Below are 22747 nucleotides of genomic sequence, written 5' to 3'. Positions count from 1 at the left end.
GGTGCTATGGTGGAGCATATGTGATTTGATCCTGAGTCAGTTCTTCATCTTGATTTTCATTTTGGCCTTGGTCTGTTTCTTGATCATTTTCCTATAGACCTTTCTTTTCCAATATACATGCACAATCAATAACTTCAACTGGTTTTGGGTTAGATTCATCAAAGGTAACAAAACTGCTTCTCTGGTTGTCAGATTTCTTTTGTTAAAAACTCTAAAAGCTTTGCTAGAAGTGAAATATTCTATGAATATGCCTTCATCAGTTTTTGCGTCAAATTTTCTGAGGTTATCTTTCTATTGTTAAGGATAAAGCATTTGCATCCAAAGGCATGTAAGTGAGAGATATTAGGATTTCTTTCTCTGTATAGTTCATAAGGAGTCTGGTTTAGAATTGGTCATATTAATACACGATTCATAAGATAGCAAGCATTATAGCAAGTGATGCTTACTGCATCAGCCCATAGATATTTGGGAAGATTAGTCTCATTGTCTTCGCAAGCTCTACTAGAGATCTATTTTTTCTCTCTACTACCCATTCTGTTACGGAGTTTATGGAATAAAAAAAGTGTGTCAAAGACCATTCTCATCACCGAAATTTTCAAATTCCTCATTTTAGAATTCTCCACCATGGGCACTTCTGATGGATGCAATGCTGACCCCCTTTTTCCTTCTGGGTAACCTTGACTAGTTTTTTAAAGGCTGCAAAAGTGTCTCTTTTCTGAGATAAGAATAATGTCTAGGTATAACGAGAGTAGTCATCCACGATTACAAGAGTGTAGACGTTTCCACCTAGACTTACAGTTTTGAATGAGCTAAAAAGGTCCATGTGATGCAGCTGTAAGGGCCAGTCAGTAGAAACAATATTTTTAGATTTAAAGGAGATCCTTACTTGCTTCCTTTTTTGGCACACATCGCATAATTTGTTCTTTTCAAAATCTAAATTTGGCAGGTCGTTCACGAGATCTTTGCGGACCAACTTATTCCAGTGACTCATGTGGATGTGAGCTATTCTCATATACCATAGCTAATATTCATCTTCATTACTCAGGAGACATACATCACTTGAAGAAATTTTATTTAAATTCATTGTGTAGTTTTTTGAAATTCAAAATCAACGGTTCGTTATTGATCATGTATATTGATGATGAATTTTGTTATATAAATATTAAAATTTTAGAACTTACACATTTGAGGCTAAATTTTATTTTCAAACTAGTCAGAGACCCGTGCTGTCGCCCGAGTGCATTATTTGTGATGTAGTATTTTTTTAACGATACGAAAAAATGTGAAGTAAAGAAGATTTACCAAATTGCATATATAAAATGGAAATTAACTATTTTAAAAAATTACTAATAAGATATTAGTAGTATGAAAATTAGGTTTTAAGTTAAAATAATGATCCACAAAAAAGGTTTAAGATAGGTCAACCGGCTAAGTTCATTCATATCTTAGATCATTTGATAAGGTTTGATTGTTGTCAATATATAACTGTTATTATAAAATAACTAATAACAACAAATATTAAAAAAAATGTAGCAAATCATCAACATGATAAATCCAATATGGCTAATAACTATCGGTTGATATCACTAATAAATATAGATATTTATAAATATTTGGTTGGTTAAAATAAATAAAAAATATGTTATGTTGATAATGATCCGTGAAAATAGTGAGTTATCAAATGATGATATAATATGGATGAATAAAATAAAATAGATATTGTGTTGATAGTGATCTGTGAGATAAATAAATTTTAATATTATTGTGTTAATTAAAATAAAATAAATATTGTATTGATAGTGATCTGTGAGATAAATAAATTTTTAATTTTATTAAAATTTATTTTGATAAATATGTGAAAAACTCATTTTAATTGAGAAAGTACAATGAAATACATTTAGGGCCCGTTTGGTGCGCAGGATAAGAGACAAGATAGAATAACTGTATCGTATCCTATCTCAATCCAGTGTTTGCTGACACAATAGGATATGATAAGTTAATCCTGAAACTTATCCTATCCTGCATCACTAGTTCAAATTGTTTTCCTGAATATGAGATAGGTTAGAATCCGGCAGGATATGATAACAAAATGATCTACTAATTTACCCATATAAAATATAATTTAAAATAAAAAAATTAAATATGACAAAATACAAATAAAAATTAATTTGATATTTAATTGAAAATATTAATAAATATTTTTTTTAAAAAAATGTATGAATTTCATAAGGATAATTTTTTAACTTAATAAAATATAAAAAATTAGAATTTTTAAAAATAAAATAATTATTAAAATTTTAAATATATGAATACTAATTTTATTATTTATAAAATAAAATATATGTTCTTGCAAGAGTAATTTTGTCATATATATATATATATATATATATATATATATATATATATATATATATATATATATATATATATATATATATATATATATATATATATATATATATATATATATATATATATATATATATATACTTTTATTTTGTTTATCTAATATATATATTTGAAATTATTTACTCAATAGTATCAAATGTCAATGAATTTTTTTTAATTATAAAAAAATATTAATTTTTACTAATTTATAAATTTTAAAATATTTTACAAAATAATTTAGAAAAAATATAGTTATTTTACAAGGGTATATATATATATATATATATATATATATATATATATATATATATATATATATATATATATATATATATATATATATATATATATATATATATATGAGGAGGGATATATTTACTCCAAGAGTAAGTTATTATAACTTACTCCACATCTTGACCATCAATTATTTTTCAATCCAATGGTTAAAAATAATAAGTTATTAAATGTGGAGAGAGAAAACTACTCATTATTATTTTTAACCACTAAATTGAAAAAAATCAATGGTCAAGATATGGAGTAAGTTATAATAACTTACTCTTGGAGTAAATATATCCCTCCTCATATATATATATATATATATATATATATATATATATATATATATATATATATATATATATATATATATATATATATATATATATATATATATTATTTAGTATCCTTTGTGAACCGATAGGATAAGTCTTATCTATCCTTATCCTGCTTGCTATTCTATCATGTCTCTATCATATCCTGCGCATTAAACGGGTCCTTAATTATTATATAATTTATTTAAATACATTTATAGTACATAATGATATATTTTTTATCAAAGTAATACAGATCACATCAAATTAATAAATCATGAAAATTAATTAATAAAAATGGTAAATAGGTAAAGTTATTTGGTTGCATGACGTCTCTGTCTTATCTCTAATGAACATTTTAGTTAAAATAGGTAAAGTTAACAAACTCATTATGCTATTAAAATTTTTCATTTAGGAGAATGACATCTCTGTCTTCTCTCTATATGAGATTACTCATAAAATAATGGTATAGCTGATATGATTAAAAGAGAAATAACATTTTTTTTTTGGAGTAATTATAAATTAAGAGTTATGTTTAATGTTAATGAAAAGAATAATGGTGATTTATGGCTATGAAATTTATACAAAATTATATAATCAAGTTAGGGGACAACTTCTCTACCCATCACAAAAAGTTGGGTAGTATACCTCAAACCAATCACATGATTCCATCTAATTTAACACATTTAATTATTTATTAAAATACTATAAATATTTGTTGTTTTCAAAGTATTTTACAAAGGAGGTAACCTTACCCAACTTTTTGATTTTTGAGTGGGGGAGATAAGAATTCACCATCATTAATATCGTTAAATAGTAATTAATTCATATTTATTGTGAATTCAAAATACATTACATTACTTTTTTTTTTTTACCAACATTACATTACATTCTTAGAAATAATATTTTACTTTAGGGTAGTTGGGATAGTTTTTGAACATATAGGATAATAATATTTAAAAAATCCACACAAACGAAAATATAAGCATTTGAGGATAAATTTTATTTCCAAACAACCATTCCCCATGGACCATATATTGATATTGATTACATTCCTGGTCCATTACATCCAAAGGATAGAACCAAATCCAATCACTATCAGCAGCATCTCATCAGATATATAAGGTGACGGATGCAGTATCTTTTCTTACACAGTTAAATGTATCACTCCCATTTCCTTAATAAAGGTGTGGTACCTAAAAATGCTTGTAAATCCCTCTACCAACCTTTATTTCTAATTATGCTCATTATCATTTTACTAGACCAAGCAAATGTTTCAGTTGTTGCTACAAATTTGCCTAAGTCAAAAAGTTCATTTAGGTATAATGTTCAATCATAATGTAATTCTTGTTGGTGTGTCCAAAACCAAAATGATTAATGGCTACTAGATGCAGATTTGACAATAAACGTGAATCATGGCATATAATAAACTTAAAATGTTGTCTTCATTGCTATACTTTATGGGAATATTAAATCGGGAGATGTGGAATATCTTTTGACCCAGCTGGCTTGCGTTTGAACTAACCTAAGTAACATGCTTCATCATACATGTGAATATTCTTTCTTTACCCGTAGAAACAATTATGGGTTAATATTTTATTTTTAGAAAGTTTATCTCTCCTATATTTGAAAAAAATACAAGAACCAAACTTTATCCTACTAAATGATGAGAGCTACATAAATCACACATAATATTCTATTGGGTTTAATATACTTCACCCCCTGCCAATATAGCGAGATTCGGTTTGGGCCCCTTGAAGATTTTTTTTTTACCAAACGCCCCTTATAAAACCCAAAACATGGATTTACCACTCCTTCTTACTACACTTGCTGACTAGGCAATGCCATATAAACCCATTGACTTAGGTGGCAATAAAATAACTATTTAATTAATTAAAAAAACATCAAACTCTTTATATTTATATTTTCCTGGTTGAAAAACATTTCCTTCTTCTTTCTCCATTGTCCGGCCATTAACAAACCAGAGCAAGCATGAAGCCAAGCATTTATGATACAGCCATGTGTTATTCAGCATTTCATCATTTTCTTCTCACTTACAAAGTTGATGTACCATTTCCAAAGTCAGCCACCGCACCACCTCAAATTCAACCATCGCTTATGGGTCTCACGGTCGGGTCTATGAAGCTTTGGAGCTTTTTGCTAAAATGCTGCTGTCAAATGTGAAATCATGGTGACTCTAAAAGCTACTTATTGAAGCTTCAGTTCTGCTGCCTAGTGAAAGGAATGCACTGTATTTTCAAACACACTCTTAGATGGATAAAGGAGGAAGCATTTAGCTTATTAATTGATACTACATCGATATGATGTGTGGTTTAGATGCAGACTGCTAAGACGACTAATTTATACTACCAATGTAAGTCAAATACTATTGAAGAACAATCAACACACCGACAACCGAATAAGATTACTAAACAAATATGACTAGGGAAACACTAACATTTCTAATATTCTAATGCATCCCTTTAAGTTGAAGCTTAATAAGCTTTCTGCATGTCATAGATTAACACACTAAAAAAAGAATCTAAAAATAGTTTGTTTTCTTCATCATGAATAGACACGTTGTATTGACAACAGAGCAAATGTGCCATACTAATCACTGAATAACTACGTAAAAAATACATAAAAATGACTAGGCTGGGCGTGAAGAGTAATTCAGAATGTTGCATGGCAAAGAAAATTCAATGTATATATGTGGCTGAAGAGACATTAGAAAGGACAGCAAAGGAAATGAGACATCCTAAACTTTTAATAACTTTTGGAGAATCAACAAAATAAGATGAATAGGATGGTTCACCTGAAAAAATGTTCAGTATATTGAATGGCCAGGGATGAAGAGACATTGTTAGAAAGCAGATGTATCCTGACAACAAGCATTCTTACTGAGACCCAAGCATCTATAAATCAACTAAAAAACTTCATTGGAAACTTAGAATATTAAGGAAAACCAAAAATATTGAAATACTAAATGTAGCTTGAAATTGTACGCAATTGGAAAATAATACAACCTGAACAATGGCAGTTAGAGTTACAGAGAAAATCATAGCCCATAGGAAAGAAACCACGACCAATGTAGGAAAGGAGCCAAACAGTCTACAAACACAAAGCTGGAGCAATGTATTCAAAATTCTAATAGTTTTTGCTTACTATGGTGTATTTTCCCCTTTTGTTATATAAAACCATTTTCTGGTTCCATTTAAACATGTTTAGTTCTTTGTATTTTCCATAGGGCTTGTTTTATTATAACAACCATCTTTTGCATCTTGTATGGAGGATACACCCCACTTGCAAATAGTGAAGAATAGCTCCTATGTATAGTTTATGATCACACAATCAGAAAAGTGTGGACATAATGGGGACCAGTACTCGCAGGTCTAATATTTACGATACAACTAACTTTTTTTTGTTTATTATTTTAGAAATTTTGTATGTGCCAATTAATATTTGGTACCTGTGTTTAAATGCAGTTTGTGTCTTGTTTGCTGCAGTTCTACCAATAGAAAACCAAATGAAAGTATGAGGCTTGTTCTGACAACTTTTGCTGGAATACTTTTTGGCTTCTTTATAGGGATATCATATCCAACATTAACTACAAAGGTGCAGACTGGGAACATCTTCTTTTTGGGCATACCTTATGTTTAAATGAACTTAAATGATTCTTTAATGTTCTTGTTGGACTTAATAATGGAACTCTAATGGTGCTTACCAATTTGCAGTTGAATGGTGGCTTTTGATTCGAGTTCTAGGAGAGCTTCAATGGCGGGTTTGGAGTAGGGTTTGAAGAGGAAAGTGAAAGGGTTGGTTTTGGTTAGGAGATTTTTGGAAGCTTGTTTGAGGGAGTTGAGGAGAGTTATGACACGGTGTTTGGAAGGGTGGTCATGATCCAGGTTTGTTTTGGACAATTATTCAACCCTTTTGCCACATCATCCAGCAAGTCAAAGTCCAGTCAGCAAATGTGGTAAAAGGGTTTGGTAAATCCAGGTTTTGGATTTTATAAGGGGCATTTAATAAAAAAAAAATTCAGGGGGCGTAAACCAAAACTCGTTATATTGGCAGGGGGTGAAGTATATTAAACCCTATTCTATTAAAAATTATATTTTTCTCCAAACGGTTACTTACAAGATTTTTTCAAATAATTTTTTTATTAGTTTTCGTAAATCTCATCTACTCTTCTTATATAAAAAATCAGATTTTTTTCTCAATATGTTCCAATAAGTTAAGCTTATTTTTCACCTTCTTATATTCTCAAAAACACTAAAATAAATTGTCAGTTTGATATTCATAGCCCAAATTATAATCAGCACAACAAACAAAAATAAAAAATGCACTTTATTCCAATAAATAAATAAATAAATTGAAACTTATTTATAGAAAAACACTAAAATTAACTTAAGAATTGAAGTATAAAGTTAGAAACTAAGGTAAAACTTCTTTTTCAACCAAAGGAAAAGGCGTTTTCGCTGTAGTGCTCGATTCTACCTACTTACCAAGCCCACATTATTGCAAATATTTTAAGTCTAGTGTTGCACATGCACCTTAATGAAACAATGATGTGCTTGTACAAGGTTTTGTCTATCCATTCATCATTTGAACCCTTATTCAATTTGTATCATGTTTTCATAGGAGTAATTGCAGGATTACAACAACTTGACTTAATTTTCTTCAAGATAATTTTTGCATATTTCTTATGGTGTAAGAAAATAAATCAAGTCTCATAGGTATGGCATCTCAAATTCATTCATTACGCTGGTCTTGAGCTTTGTCACTTCAATTTCATTCGACTCTGTTATAAAAAAAATCCATATATGGGCATATAATTATTTAATCTTGCTCACTTAAGCCTTTCACATACACTTCATGCTCTGATGTGCATTTGCTAAGTCCTAACTTTAATAGGAAGTCGTCAATTCTCTTGTTCCATGCTTTAGGTGTCCACTTCGTTTACTTGGCCATATTGTAAAGTAGCAATGACGTGATTGTTGATCATGTGACTTCATACACAATAGAGGGTAAATTGTAGGGGCTTTAAAAATACAATTTAAATCAAAATTGTCTTCTGAATCAGATTTCAAAAACATTTTTAAGAAAAACATTTGAATATAGAAGCGGAAAAACAATATAAAGAAAATATGTAGAAATTAAAGAGATAAGGAAAAAGATATGATACTGAAGAGTTATAGAGACTTAGTCTAAATGAAGTGACTTACTCTTCTTTCTAAGAATTAATCTTGAGAGTATCCAATAGTACTTATGAGATTTTAGAAAGTTAAGCTCAGGAACCCATTTATACAAGGAAAAATAAAATTTTAGGTTAACTTCCAACCAAATAGCGAACAGTGGAATGAACCACTTAGTCCTCCTTTAAAACATGAACAAATCTTCAAGTGGTTAATCCCCAAGCTAAACCAATATTTTATTCGGACTTATCTCGAACCAATGTGGAGTTTTGAACTGACTATCCTCCTAATCGATACGAGGTTTTACACGGGTTGACCATGCACCGAACTGATATTTGATACCAGGTTGATTCAAACCAATTTGAGCTTTAATACCACACTGAGATCAAGAACCGATGGGAATATTTTTCATTGGTTATCTTTAAAACCCCAAAAAGAGATTTTCCTTAAGTGGCTCAACTCACGAGCCAAATAGAGACTTCATACTTAATCCCCTAATCAAAGCTTTTAACATGTTTAGCTTTGAAACCAAACAAACACTTCCTAAGGAATAAAGATTCACTCTATAGGAAAAATAAATCTTGGTGAATTTATAATATTACCCTTTCCAGAACAATTTCCTCACTTATACACAAGAACCTTTCTCAAAGCACTATGGCTAAATTTATGTGAGAGAAAGAGAAAAATATTTTAGAGAGAGTGAGGAAGGGGAAAAATATCATGTTTTTGGATGTGGAAAAATGAAGGGAGATACCTCTAATTATAAGTCAAAGGTTCATTAAAAAAAGGAAACTATTCATGGGAAAAATTAATTATTCAATCGATTAGGTCCTTATTCCAATTGATTGGATGACCTAAATAATCAATAAATTTTTACCGTTTTGGAAACATTTGATAAAGATCTATCATCCTGCATTAAGATACTTTCACAATTGATTATGGACTCATTTCTCTTTTATCCAATTAATTTGTTATATGGTCCAATCGGTTGGACAATTCAAAAAACATGTCCTAATCATTCTAACAATTTCCAATTTGTTTGGTTAGGCTCCAAAATATTTTTAGATTATTTACTTTAAGAAATAGATGATTTAAAAAGAGTTTTAGTGAATGTGTGATTTAGCCATATTACTTTATCAAAAAACCCTTGTATTTTTATAAAACACTGATCACTGAGACACCATCAAGCAAACTTTCACACTTCCTCTTTTTCACACTTTGAAGCTTTAAGTCTTTTTTTCGAATACACCAATCATATAAGCACTTTACTTGAATCTTCTTGGAGACGAGGCTTGAGATATCTTCAAGCCAGGCGCCATCATTAGAGAATATCACAATGATCAATAAACCCTAACTCTTCAAATTTATTTTGAGGAATAGCTTGATCAAACTATTTGGTGCATCTTTGACCTCTTGAAGTACTTTTAAAACTTGGTTGTCTTTATGATTAAAGTCAAGTTGCATCTCTATGAGTTGTCATTGTAGTCAGGTTACATAGTCATGAGTTGTCATCATCAAAATCATGATGGGTCTAAGTGTTAGACGATGACAACTTATCTAGATGGGATGAATAGATCCCCAAGTTAAAATGACATATTAAAAGTTGTTTTTGAAAAGCGCAAAAACTATGACAAGCAGAAGATTTAGCCTAGATCAAATAATTCGTCTAAACCGAACCGATTATTAGAAACTCGAATACGTGCATAATTGTAAGGAATGAATAACAATGATAAGCAGTTGATATCCACAATTAATCAAGCGTTTCAATAGGCTTACTAAGGTAACCTATTTCTAATGAAATTAGTGGGAAAACGTAAAGTGACAAATTATTGAACACTTGGCGTGTGATTGATTTTTTCAAATTTTTCTTTCAAGTTTGTTGATATCAAAAACATCTTACAATCAATTAGATTGTAAGGCAATCAACAAACTAATTTAGCTTTGGACAATCAAGGAAAAATCTCTACGAATTCATTACTCAATCAATGTATTTAACAATTTTCTTATGAAAAGTAAATGAGAGAGAGGACACAAGGATTTTTTTTGGAAGTTCACCAAGCAACCCTATAAACTATATGTTTGATGTTGATCCTAGCACTTATCTTCCCTTGATTTGAGTTTGATCAAGTCACCCAACAATACCAATTGATTCACCTTCTCACGCTACTCCTTTTCAAGAAACCACTGTTCTTTAAATCTTTCACTCGGTCGAATCCAAATTGCAAATTATTGTCACCCAAGATTACCAATTGATTCACCGTCTCACGCTACTCCTTTGCAAGAACCTTCCTTTCTTCAAAGCTTTCACTCGATAGAATCCAAAATATGCAACTCTTGTCGAAACCCCCAAATCAACACCTTAATCTTGGAGGAAAAACCCTCATAATTTTTTCGATGAAACCCCCAAAGATTCTCACCCTAATACACGGGTTACACTAAACTAAATTCGACGTTATCAACCTAGTCTATATGGCACCCAAGTAAAAAATGATTATGTGTAGTTTGCTTGTGTGTATGCATAGATGGAAGGTTGAAGATAAAGAGCAATATTTGTATATGTTTATAGTTTAATCAAATTGAAAATGATGCATGTATGGAATTTATAAGTGTGCAAGTTGGAGGCAAAAAGGAACCTTAGAAATTGAAAAAGAATGCAATTTTTCAGAAAAGTTACAACGTGTGTCGACACATATTAATACATACGTCGACCTGTGTAAGGTCATGTTCTGACACATAGAAACATAAGCTACAAGCTTTAAAAATGCAGTACATGTGTCGACACATAAATCGTATGTGTTGACACATAGAAGAAACATAAGTTACAGGCTTTAAAAATGCAGTACATGTATTGACACATAAATCATATGTGTTGACACATAAAAGAAACAGAAGCTACAGGCTTTAAAAATGAAGTACATGTGTCGACTCATTCAACGTTTTTGTCGACACATATACCTGTGTTTTGAGCAAAAGTTGATTTTTAATGCATGAAACTGATTTTTAATGCCATGAAACTGATTTTTTATGCATGATACCTTTTCCAAACATGTTCTAAGTGAATTCTAAGATGAAATACAAATGCATGAAATAAGATGAATGCAATGCAATAACAAACTCTTGAGTCACTTCAAAAACGTCATGTTTATGCAATTCTTCACATTGGTGCTCTCGATGCTACACATGCATGTGCCTAGCTTGGTGAAAAATACATCATCACTAAAACCAAAACCAAAGATGCTAACATAAAGTGTGACATGACTTCATCGAGAATTGCACTTGGACTAACATACTCAATTTAATTCATGTTAAAATAGACAGAAAACACACTTACATAAATTATGCAAGGAATAATGATAAATACCATGCTCAACTATTAATAGCATCAAATATACTTCAAATGTACAAAATTTATGTCATGAAAAACATATGATGATGAAATAAAATTGATTAACACTCATAGGATTGAAAAACACTCATAGGTTAATCAACAAAATTTTTAGAAGTGAACATTCATGGGATTGCATCAAACATCAATTTTTATCACATGAACATACAACCAAATTTCAAGAGATATAGATAAGTGATGCAAGATATAAGGACTTACGAACAAACATATAAATTGGGAAATGGAGTATAACCTCATTGGGAAATTTCTTTTATAAGTTTTTGTTTGCTTTTCTAGAATATGTTTGAAGGATTAGAAGTTTGAACTCTTGGAACCTAAATCTTGGGGTCCTTAAGTTGTTTCCATGGACAAGGGATTTTGTTCCCTTTGCACAAAACACCATCTCAAGTTTGAGTGAGGATCCATGGCCTCTATCAAGAGTTTGGAGACCTAAAATCATCTTTTAAATAACTAGCAACCTTGACATCCCTATATGTATTGACTTTACCTCTAACAAACCTTTGTTTGAAAGAGCTTTTGGGAACTTTGTGGGAGTATTGGTGGATATAGACTTGACCAAGGAGCGACATAAAATACTAGTTTAGAGAATAGAATTTGTCTTTTTTTGTTGAATTAGAACACAAAAAGATATCAAATTTCTGCAACTACTACAACAATATTGGTCATTCAGATGCCAATTGCAAAAGAAGAAGTGGACTAGATAGGAATAATCACAAGAATAAAACCAATAAATATGAAGAAACCTATTTATGTCCCTATTTCTAATAAAGGAAAATACATATGTGTTAAGGTCAGTGAAGGTCATAATATTCAAAAGAATGTAAGGGAAACTAGTGGTGTAAACAAACATGCCTTACCTGAGCCTATTTTTGATCCTCTAAAGCCAGAGGACAGAAAAAAGTAAGCCCTGGTGATGGAAACAAACATACTTCAATGGAAACTAATAGTGAGCCAATTTTGGAGGATAGTATTGAAGAAAGTAATAACGACATAGTCTGATGATTTTTGCTGTAAATGTTATGAACAACAACTTACCAACTCTTTGGTGTCTTTGGAAAAATTACATTAATCCTCAAATCACCTCTGTTATTGATCAATATGTCTCTTTGATAATTGATAAAAATAACACTCATACTGGAATTGCAGCAATATATGCCTCTAGCTGCCTTATTCATAGGAGAAACCTTTGATTGGATCTCACAAACTTCAATCCACTCACAATATCCCTTGAAGCTTTATGGGACATTTCAATGCCATCCTCAGTGCTCACGAGCACATGGGTAGAGGCACTTTAATTAGATCTCACTTTCAATATTTCCAAGATTAGTTTGCTCATAATAGTCTTGTTGACCTCCCAACTCAAATATCTTTATTCACCTGGAACAATGGCATATCTGGGCAGGGATGTGTGAAAGAAAGCTTGACAGAGCTTTATGCACTCAAAATTGGCTTACTGGTAGTCTCTCAGTACATGTTACTACTCTACTTGGAATTAGATCATACCATGTTCCTATCATGTTTGAGGCTTATTTCACACCTTATAATTTTATGCATCAGTTCCAATTCCTGAACACGCGAACCCTCTTTGTGAACTGTCATGCTTTCATTAAAAGCATTTTGGGCACTAGGATTTTTGGTTGCCCTATGTTTATTCTTACTCGAAAACTCCAAATTCTTATAACTAATTTTAGGGCTTAGAATACTACTATATTTGGAGACATCCACTACATGGTAAAGAATTCCAATGATAATCCCCAAAATATCTAAAACCAAAGTAGCAAAGATGGCATCATTGAAAATCTCAAAATTCAGGAAAAATTGGCTCATATTGACTTGGAAAAACCATGGCAAAGGTGAAGGCTTTTTGGGACCAGAAGTATAGAGTAAAATGGCACCTTTAGGAAGATATAAATACTACTTTTTCCACATAATGGCCAAAACTAAGAGCTCTAGAAATCTTATCACTTTTTTAGGAATGTGGAAAGCATCATTAGTGATTCTACTGAGTTGGATAACCATGCAGTGGAATATTTCATTAACAATTTTTCTTTTGCATGAAATTGTGATATTTCAGAGGGGATACACATTAGGGAACACATTTGCTTGTCATCAGAAGCAGCTAATCATCTTCACAACAAAGCCAATGGTGGTAGTATTGCTATGAAAGTGGATGTCTCCAAGGCATTTGATACTTTGTGTTGGAAGTTTATAGATCACACCCTAAAGATATTTGGCTTATGTGACAAATTTTGCAGCAGGATCAAAGTTATTATCTCTTCTTCTTTTGCTTCCATAAATGGTCTTCTTAATGGTTATTTTCACTGCACTAGGGGTGTTAGACAGGAAGATCCTTTGTCTCCTCATCTCTTATGTCTTATTGAAGATGTCCTCAACAGGAATATATGTAAGCCAGTGAAAGAAGGTGACCTTCATCTAATGAAAAGAACAAGAAACATCAAAATTCTTTCACACGCCTTTTATGAAGATGACATCTTCATCTTTTGCACAAGTAAAATTTCAAACATACAAGCTCTAATTAATCTCTTTACCTCTTAGTCTCTACCCTTTGACCATATATGTAGCCCTTCAAAATCGACCATATATAGTGAATCTTTGTCTACTAGTAGCAGTGGCGGATCCAAAAACTTTGGAATGTGGGGGCAAAATTCGGTCTTACTGGTCATTTCACCGTAATAATAAATTATAATGAAAAAAGCTACAATATCAAACGATATTTATCATTGTATCGACCCCAAAAACTGATATATTTTTGTAATAACAATTATGGCGCACCGCTATTTCAGAACACTGGCCTATAAGATAATAAAATTCGATAAATATTTTAAAATTTTAAAATTATATAGCATAATACTTTTTAAATATAAGATAATTAAAAAAGATTAATATTTTAAAATTTTATAGCATAATGCTTTTTTAAATATAGTGTTTTTTAATTCGAATACATACATAATGTTAATAGAGTTATAAAACTTAAAAGAATAAATAACTAAAATGTGTACCATTTAAAGTTATCACCACATATTTATTTTCTTAAAAATTTAATTTATCATGATAGCAATTATTTTTTGTTTCAATGTAAAGGTAAGATATAAATTATTACACTTTTCAAGGTATTATTTGTTCTTTTGTGGGGGCAAGAGCCCCCTCACCAGTACACATAGATCCGCCCCTGACTAGTAGGCTGAATAGACTATCTAGGATGAGAGGCTTTTCCATTGAAGCCTTGCCATGTACTTACTTGCAACCGATGGCTGAGTAAAAGCTACTCACTTGCAATCCATGGCTGATAAGATTGTCTTCAAGCTTAGTGCATGGAAAGGTGCCTTACTCTTCATGCCTATTTTAGTTTTGCTTATGAAGACTATTAATCAAAGCATGATTATGCACTCCATCACTATATACCCCTAACACGTTTCTCTTCTTAAAGGCATTGAAAAGGCATCTAGAAATTTCATTTTGAGTGGCAATGTTAACAATAGGAATATGGTGATGGTTGTTTGGAGAAAACTTTGAACCCCTTATGCTAATGGAGGCATTGGATTAAGGTATCTCATATCTCTAAATGAAAAATTTTAAACTTGACTGGGACATGCTCGTTAGTGAATAGAAATGGGATGATATTATAAAAGCTAGAACCATGAGATCCTTTGGCATCATCAAGTATGACATCTTCTCATCCATATGGTATTGCAGTTGGATTTGGGGAAATGTTAATTACATTAAATTCTAGTTGGATAATTGGTGTGGGAAACCACTTGATTTGGAAACTATTTTAGAGTTTCTTTCTTCTCAAGGCATCAATCCTTATAGAAAAGCCTTTGAGTTCATTATTGATGGTCATTGGAACTTGCCTCTTAATGGGTTGAATCTTTTTCCTTTTCTTCCAAACATACTCTCTGAGTCTTGCTTGAATAACAATGTAGATGATGATTAATTGATTTGGCTAAATGTCACTTCAGGCACCCTGAGCCTGAAACATGCCTACATATTCAAAATAGTCCTTTCTGCTAGACTGTCTTGGGAAAAATTCATTCGGAACAAGGATATTCTCCTTTCAAAAGCAATGCTTGTTTGGAAATTAATGCTTAAATAGATCTTCATCAATGAGAAACTTATGGCTAGGGGATACAATTTGGCTTCTGTTTGTTCCTTTTGCAGGTCTAGCGCTGAAACCTTGGAGTATTCTTTTTTTCGTGTAGTTTTGCAAGGTGATTATGGAATTGGTTCTACAAAAACCTCATACATGAGTCACTCTCTTGCCATATTGGATGGTATATGGATGATTGGCGACATATCCCTCAATGCTCCCTTATAATATACTCAGACATTGTCTACATTATCAATGGAATATGGAGTACCAGGAATCCAACCAGATTAAAAAAGAACAATCCTTCTTTCATTAGCACTATTGCCGACATCTGTCATGCCCCAAATTTGCCCACCCCATTTCAAAAAGTCATATAATCTTAAAATTGGATTTCATAAAATTCTTTGGTTTATTTACATTTTGGGTTTTAAATTTCTTTAGTTTGTTTACATTAACATCTTGAGTTGTAAATTTCTTTGGTTTATTTACACTAACATCTTGGGTTTTAAATTTCTTTGGTTTATTTACAACTTGGGTTTTATAAATATTCATTTTCAAGTCTATTTAAAAATATGATAGTTTATTTAAAATTATTTATATTTTAAAAAATAGAAAATGTTTGCTCGTCTTTATATACTTTAAACTAACTTCCTATTTCGAATAAATAAGTATAGCACAATTGGTAAGAGAGTAGAGCTTGTAAACATAATGTCATGGGTTTGAATCCCACCATCGCACATTTTAAACATTTTTTTGTTACTAATTTTATTTCCTTTTTCAAAATCAAAGTTTGGGCTTTTTTGGTGTGGGCATTTTCCTTATTTGGCACTTTAACCTAATTTTCACTACTATAAATAGGAGTCTATTTTCACATTTTGAGGGGACCGAAAAAAATCTACAATATTCACATTTTTTTACGTTGTTTTTTTTTTTACAAATTTCTTCTTGTTTATTTTTTTTCCAATTTTTTTCTCCAAATTTGTTCTTGCTTCTAACAATTGACTTTTTTCACTTTTTTTTTTTGAAATCTAAAGTCTAAATGGGTCCCCTTGAATACAAGGGAGGCATATGGAGCCTAGCACCGTCCATTTGTCTAAATTACCTACTATCCCAGATTTTACTAATTTAAAGGTTTTTTCCCTTTTTTCCTTTAAAAATAAATTAAGGGTTGCGGATGTGTTTAAACGTAAATTTTTAAGCCGGTTGCTACAACATCAAAACACAATTTTTGTGTACTGGCAATAACACCAACCTCACGACAACCTCACGACAACCTCAACCATGGATGACTTCATCTTAGCAACTATGATGGAGCCTTTAGCCATGAAAGTGGATGGTCAGGTTGTGGTGGTATTTTCAAAGACAATCATGGAGATTTAATTTTTACATTCTTTGAGAATCTTGTTTGTCCCTCATCATTTCATACTGAATGTATAGTGGTTATTAGAGCTAAATACAAATTTCCTCTGACAAGTCTTGGTCAAACCTTTAGATCGAAACAAACTCTCTTCTAGTAGTTTAAACTTTATCTAACCCTTCTTTGTTTCTTGGAAATTAAAGAAACTTTGGAATGACTCCATGAACATTATTACAAATATGAATTTTGTTTTATCTCATATTTATAGATAAGAAAATAGTTGAACGAATTGTTTTGCTAATATAGGCCTCACAACTACTTCCTTAGCTTACCTTGAAGAAATTCCTTTGGGCATGAGACAGGATTTATAAAAAAAATTGGAATGCCTTTTTTAGATTCACTTCTTTTTTAGGGGATTTTGGCATAGTCCCCCCACATTTTGTGTAACTATCTTTCTTTTTTCAGTATATCATCCTTATTAAAAAAAATTACATAACTTTGGATCAAATAATGAATTTCATAAAACAAGTACTTGATTAAAAATACTAAACAAAGTAATACAACTCAATTAAGATAACTAAAAAATTGCATAGTTTGATTCTTCATTTGAAAATAGTTCAAAATTTATTAGGAAAATTTGGTTCTTAATTTACAAAATTCCCATGAAAATGTTTGGACAAGTGAAGAATGCATATATTTACTTAATAATTAAGTATATTGATATTAATAAAAAGACAGAGAATTTATTCATTCATGAAACAAAGTACATAAAGATACTGAAGAAAATAAACCAAAGCAACAAAACATAAATTAAATGATAAAATGACCATGAAAACATGATGTCATAATATGTGGCTAATGCATTTTTATTAGGTAGACATAAAATCTTAAAGTTTGAGATTCAAGTCGAGTTCCTCTAATGTTGATGATGAACACGCACGAGGCTCTTCTAGAAGTTGACTTTCTCCAATAAAATCACGAGTTTCTATTGGAAGATCACATGAAGGAAATTGAGCATTGGAGCTTCCTTCTGCACCCTCACCAGAAAAAGGAGTTTGATTAGCTTGAACAGAAAGTCTCAATTCCACATTGTTTGACCTTTGAGGATTTGGAAGCGGAAGAGTTTGATTTCCACCAAAAAAATTAGCCATCCCAAATTGTTGTGATGTGATGGGTGCCTTTGGCATTGACATCACAAACGGAGTTGGCAGGGCAGATTTATTCGGCATATACATCCCTCCATAGCCACCAAATGGAGAACCAAGCCAAGAAGGCATGATATTGTTCATATGATTGCCAATTGGTTGCTGCAAATTTCCACGAAAATAAGGATACCCTTGATAGTGAATAGGGCTTGAATAAGGATAAGGGTATGGAAAACCAGTTCGATACCTTATGGCCGAATCCATTTCTTCCTCCCTCATTTTTCGTTCAAGTTTTTTCATGACACGCTCATGCTTATGAGCGTTTTGATGTCCCCCAAGCGCTTGAGAAGTTGAGAACTTCTTGTCACAAAAAAGACAAGAAAATTTCTTCACTTCTTGCTCAGGTAAAACTTTAGCAATAACATTTTGAGAAGAACTTGAATGATCACCATTCTCTAACAGAATGGAAGTTGACTTGTTGTTATTACCAAGTAAATCTTTAGATTCAGCGGGTGGTGTTATTACCTTAAGTTCTTTATGTCGTTTTGCCTCTGTTTCTTCTACCCTTTTGCCCTTCTCGGAATCAGCTTCAGAGGATGGTGTTATATTTTTTGATTCCTTCCTCAGTTTTGAGTTTGATTCTTCAATCATTTTGCGTTTTAAGTTTTTGTCTGCCTCATTTCCGATGAAAATTCTTTCAGACATTTTTTTCGAAAACACAAAACAAAAGATTTAGAACTTTTTTTACTGAGACAACAAACTTGTGTGGTTTGATAATTGCTAGTGATGGGTATTTATCGCAGATGAACTATCTCTAAATATTTATACAAGGAAAAAAAACATGTAAGGATACAATTATTCTACGGTCAACAAGAAAGAGAGTTTTTAAAGAAAATACACTATTAATTAAGGGCGAGTTAGAGTAATAACCTAACTTGAGTTTTTTTATTTTTGAAAATTAATATACATTTATTTTAAATCCATAGAATCAATAACTAATACCATTATAAATTTATACATTAGACTAAAATACTTTAGATTTAAATTTAAAACACAATAAAAAAATATTCAACCTAACTTGATATTATCTTTGGAATTATATTATATATTAAATATATATTTAATAAATATTATATTATTGAAAATTTATTGTCAAAGTTAATTTGATTTTTTTCCATTTATTAATATATTGGTCAACTCACCCGGTAGTTTCCAAATCAATATTTATAATTAAAAAAAAAACCATTATTATTATAAGAGTAAATGAAGTAGTGAACAATAACACAAACTTTATCTTTTGGCTTAGTCTTACACAAATGAATTTATTGATGCCACTTTTGCATTTTTAAGCATTTTTTGGGTTGTGATCTATGTTTTTATTTTTCACATGTTCTAGAACGAGTTTGTTAGTCAATTCAGTCATAAATTTTCTGTTAAAAAAATAAATTATTATATAATATTATTAATGTACTCCTAAATTAAATATGAACTAGAATGCTACAATTTTAACAATCTTTTAATGTAGTCTGAAATATGTATAGCCTTCTAGAAAACTAAGTACGCTGAATATGAATATTCCATTTGCATAAACATTTTAATATTAATAAGGTCTCATCTCCTCAAATAGTTTTATTTTATTACTAAGATTTTAATTTGACTTTCTATATGAGAAAGTTGACTGGAATTGAAATGCAAATTTAACTATTTAAGAAAAAACTTGTAATTTAACTTAATTTAAAGTTTAAAATAGATATTTTCTTCTATCAATTTAGACATTTTTATTTTAAAATATTTATTGATCATTGACCAAATTTTCATTTGTTTATCTATTTTTTAAAATTAAAAAATGTTGAATATTCTGTTATTTTTATTTAAATTAAAATGATAATGATCAAATACAAAGATATAATAGGATGATTTAGTAAATGTGAAAAAGAAGATAATGATAGAGTAATAGATATCACTACTAGAAATACACAGTTTATCTGCGGAATTTCTTGCGAAAATTCGAGTATTTCTAGTAGTGTATGTTAAGAGACCGATCTTTACTCTCAGTATTGAAACAAACAATACAAAATATTGGGCGTGCTAAAAAATGCTATTAAAATATAAACTAAAACGAAGGTTAATGAATTTATTAAAAGGAGAATAAGAAAAAAATTCAACGAGAGGGTCATCATTGTTCACCGACTCCGCAAATCTACGGATTTGCTGATATCCAATCGTCCGTTTTATCTCCGTACGCAACCCACTCTCAAACTTAATACATTTCAAAAACTCAGACGTCTCCTCGCTATAATGTGGATAGAACTTCACGAGCTCCACAAACTCAGCAGCATACTCAGTGACAAATGAATTCCCTTGTTTCAGCGTATGGAACTCCATCTCCTTCTTTCCCTGGACATCTTTGGGAAAATACTTTCTCAAGAACTCCCTCGTGAACACAACCCAAGTAATCACCTCACCAACAGTTTCCAATCTCTGACGAGTGCCAATCCACCAGTTATCAGCTTCTCCATCCAGCATATGAGTACCATAGCGTACATTTTGTACTGCAGAGCAATCCATCACTCAGAAGATCCTCTCGATCTACTCAAGCAATTCTTGTACTCCATTTGAATCATACCAACCTCGGAAAGCAAGCGGATTCTCCCTCTAGAAAGTACTCAAACTACGCGACTCATCAATCCCTCCAGCATTAGGCTGATTCTGCATGGCCTGAGCAACAGCCTCCAAGGCAGCATCAATGGCAACATCGTTTCTTCCAGCCATACTCTGTTCACACCAAAATTATCATCAATATTAGAATAAATATCGACAGTATTCAACTATCACACTACAAACTCAATAACCTAGTCGGACGGATCGACCTGCTCTGATACCACTAATGTAACACCCTTCTAACCCACATAGAATATTCACAATATAATATGAAATAAATCAAATAAAACATCCACACAAGAGTGTCACATTCATAAAAACTTCAGAAATAAACGTCATGCTCCGTAACACGAGATCTCAAAATTATGTAACTCAAATGCTTCTTTAACACAACCATAATAACATCACTTTTCTCGCAGTGGAATTCATAATTTGAAAAAGAACGTAATAGTTCCAAAAACACACAATCCCAACCCCGATGTTATGCATCAGAGCAAGACTCCCTTATTCCAAAACATTCGCTAAAAAGGACTTCACGAAGCTATCCTCTAAACTTCAGCGGACTACTCTTGATTACATGCGAGTTACCCACGTAGAGGCAACATTTAAACAAAAAGGATGAGTATTTCATAATTATTATATAAGACATAAAGAATAAATATACTAGTGGCACACCATTGATCAACAACCACACATATACGGATACAGGCGTGTCCTCATGCTTCACATACTTACTCACACCTGCACATCATCATCTATTCATAATATCATCACATAATTCAATCACACTCATCATCTAAATCATCATTTACATCATGGATATCCCAAACATCACTCAATCATGCAATGCCACAAAAAATGGAATGCAACTCCAATAGACTCATGCATGTGGTACCAAAACTTCACTGATGAATCAGTCACCGTTCTCCAAAGATCCCCACCAATAGGATCGATTCCCGCTTGGAATCGGAGCACTTCAGAGTATCACACCCAATCTACACAATGGGATTGAGGCCACCACTGGTCCATTTGTCCTGCAAACATCACTGGACTATCGTCCTACAAATATGTTATGAATGCATGATGCTCAACATCACAATATCAACGACCACTACTAGTCAAAATAACATCATTATTCATTTACTCATCATGTCATACAATCATCTCCACTATACAAACATCACAAACATCTTGATAAACACAACACATACTCCACAATCATCATGCCATCAATCATCACAACAACATATAATTACAACAAGCATATACATATATGTAGTCACATAATCAAGTTCCACGTAAATAGCCCTCTAAACCCATTTAAACGTACTTATTAAATTCCATAAAGTTACTCGGAAATTAGTATAACTTATAAGTTTCCTTATTCTGAAATCATTTTTCAAAAATCATAATTTTCGTCCTAGTAACCCGCGCTAAGCGACCTCCCTATCGCGCTAGGCGCGTTCCTATCTGACTTGACCCTTATTTTATTTTCAAAAGCGCTTTAAGCGGGATCTGCGATTTCTGCAGAAAACCATGCGCGACCTGCATCAAACCAAATCAAATCTTTCACCCCAAAACATGTTTTAATCATCATTTTCCTGCGATTTAAGGCCTATTAACCTAGTTCTAGCATATATCATCTATTACAAACATCAAAAGACAATTATTTATCACCACTCTGTCATACCCTAAATTTGACCCCCCTGAGATGTCACATCTCCATACATTTCAAGACAGGTACCCAGAGCAGTCACTTGTTTATCAAGTACTCAATCGAGCGTGCTCAAGGACAAGAGAGTTCAGGCAAAGGACCAATCAATATGAGATTAACCTCTAATACAATCACAAGACTCAAATGATTCATTCATTCACCTAGGGTTGATTAGACACCAGT

General features: G+C 31.5%; 2 protein-coding genes across 2 annotated transcripts; both read right to left on the bottom strand.

Moving 5' to 3' along the window:
* Positions 1–17931: 17931 nt before the first annotated feature.
* LOC131614662 (zinc finger protein 3-like) lies at positions 17932–18894 on the bottom strand. Its single transcript, XM_058886222.1, has 2 exons — positions 18762–18894; positions 17932–18686 (listed from the first exon to the last, which is right to left on the bottom strand). The coding sequence occupies exons 1-2, from the start codon at positions 18892–18894 to the stop codon at positions 17932–17934; spliced, it is 888 nt and encodes a 295-aa protein (XP_058742205.1).
* Positions 18895–20277: 1383 nt separating this feature from the next.
* LOC131614661 (uncharacterized) lies at positions 20278–20961 on the bottom strand. The gene is made up of 2 exons (XM_058886221.1): positions 20856–20961; positions 20278–20741 (listed from the first exon to the last, which is right to left on the bottom strand). Exons 1-2 carry the CDS (start codon positions 20959–20961, stop codon positions 20278–20280), a joined length of 570 nt encoding a protein of 189 aa, XP_058742204.1.
* Between the last annotated feature and the right edge of the window lie 1786 nt (positions 20962–22747).

The sequence above is a fragment of the Vicia villosa genome, linkage group LG6 (genome assembly GCF_029867415.1).
Source record: "Vicia villosa cultivar HV-30 ecotype Madison, WI linkage group LG6, Vvil1.0, whole genome shotgun sequence".
Classification (NCBI taxonomy): domain Eukaryota; kingdom Viridiplantae; phylum Streptophyta; class Magnoliopsida; order Fabales; family Fabaceae; genus Vicia; species Vicia villosa.
The sequence above is the reverse complement of the archived record's forward strand: the minus strand, read 5'-3'. Positions and strand labels throughout refer to the sequence as shown.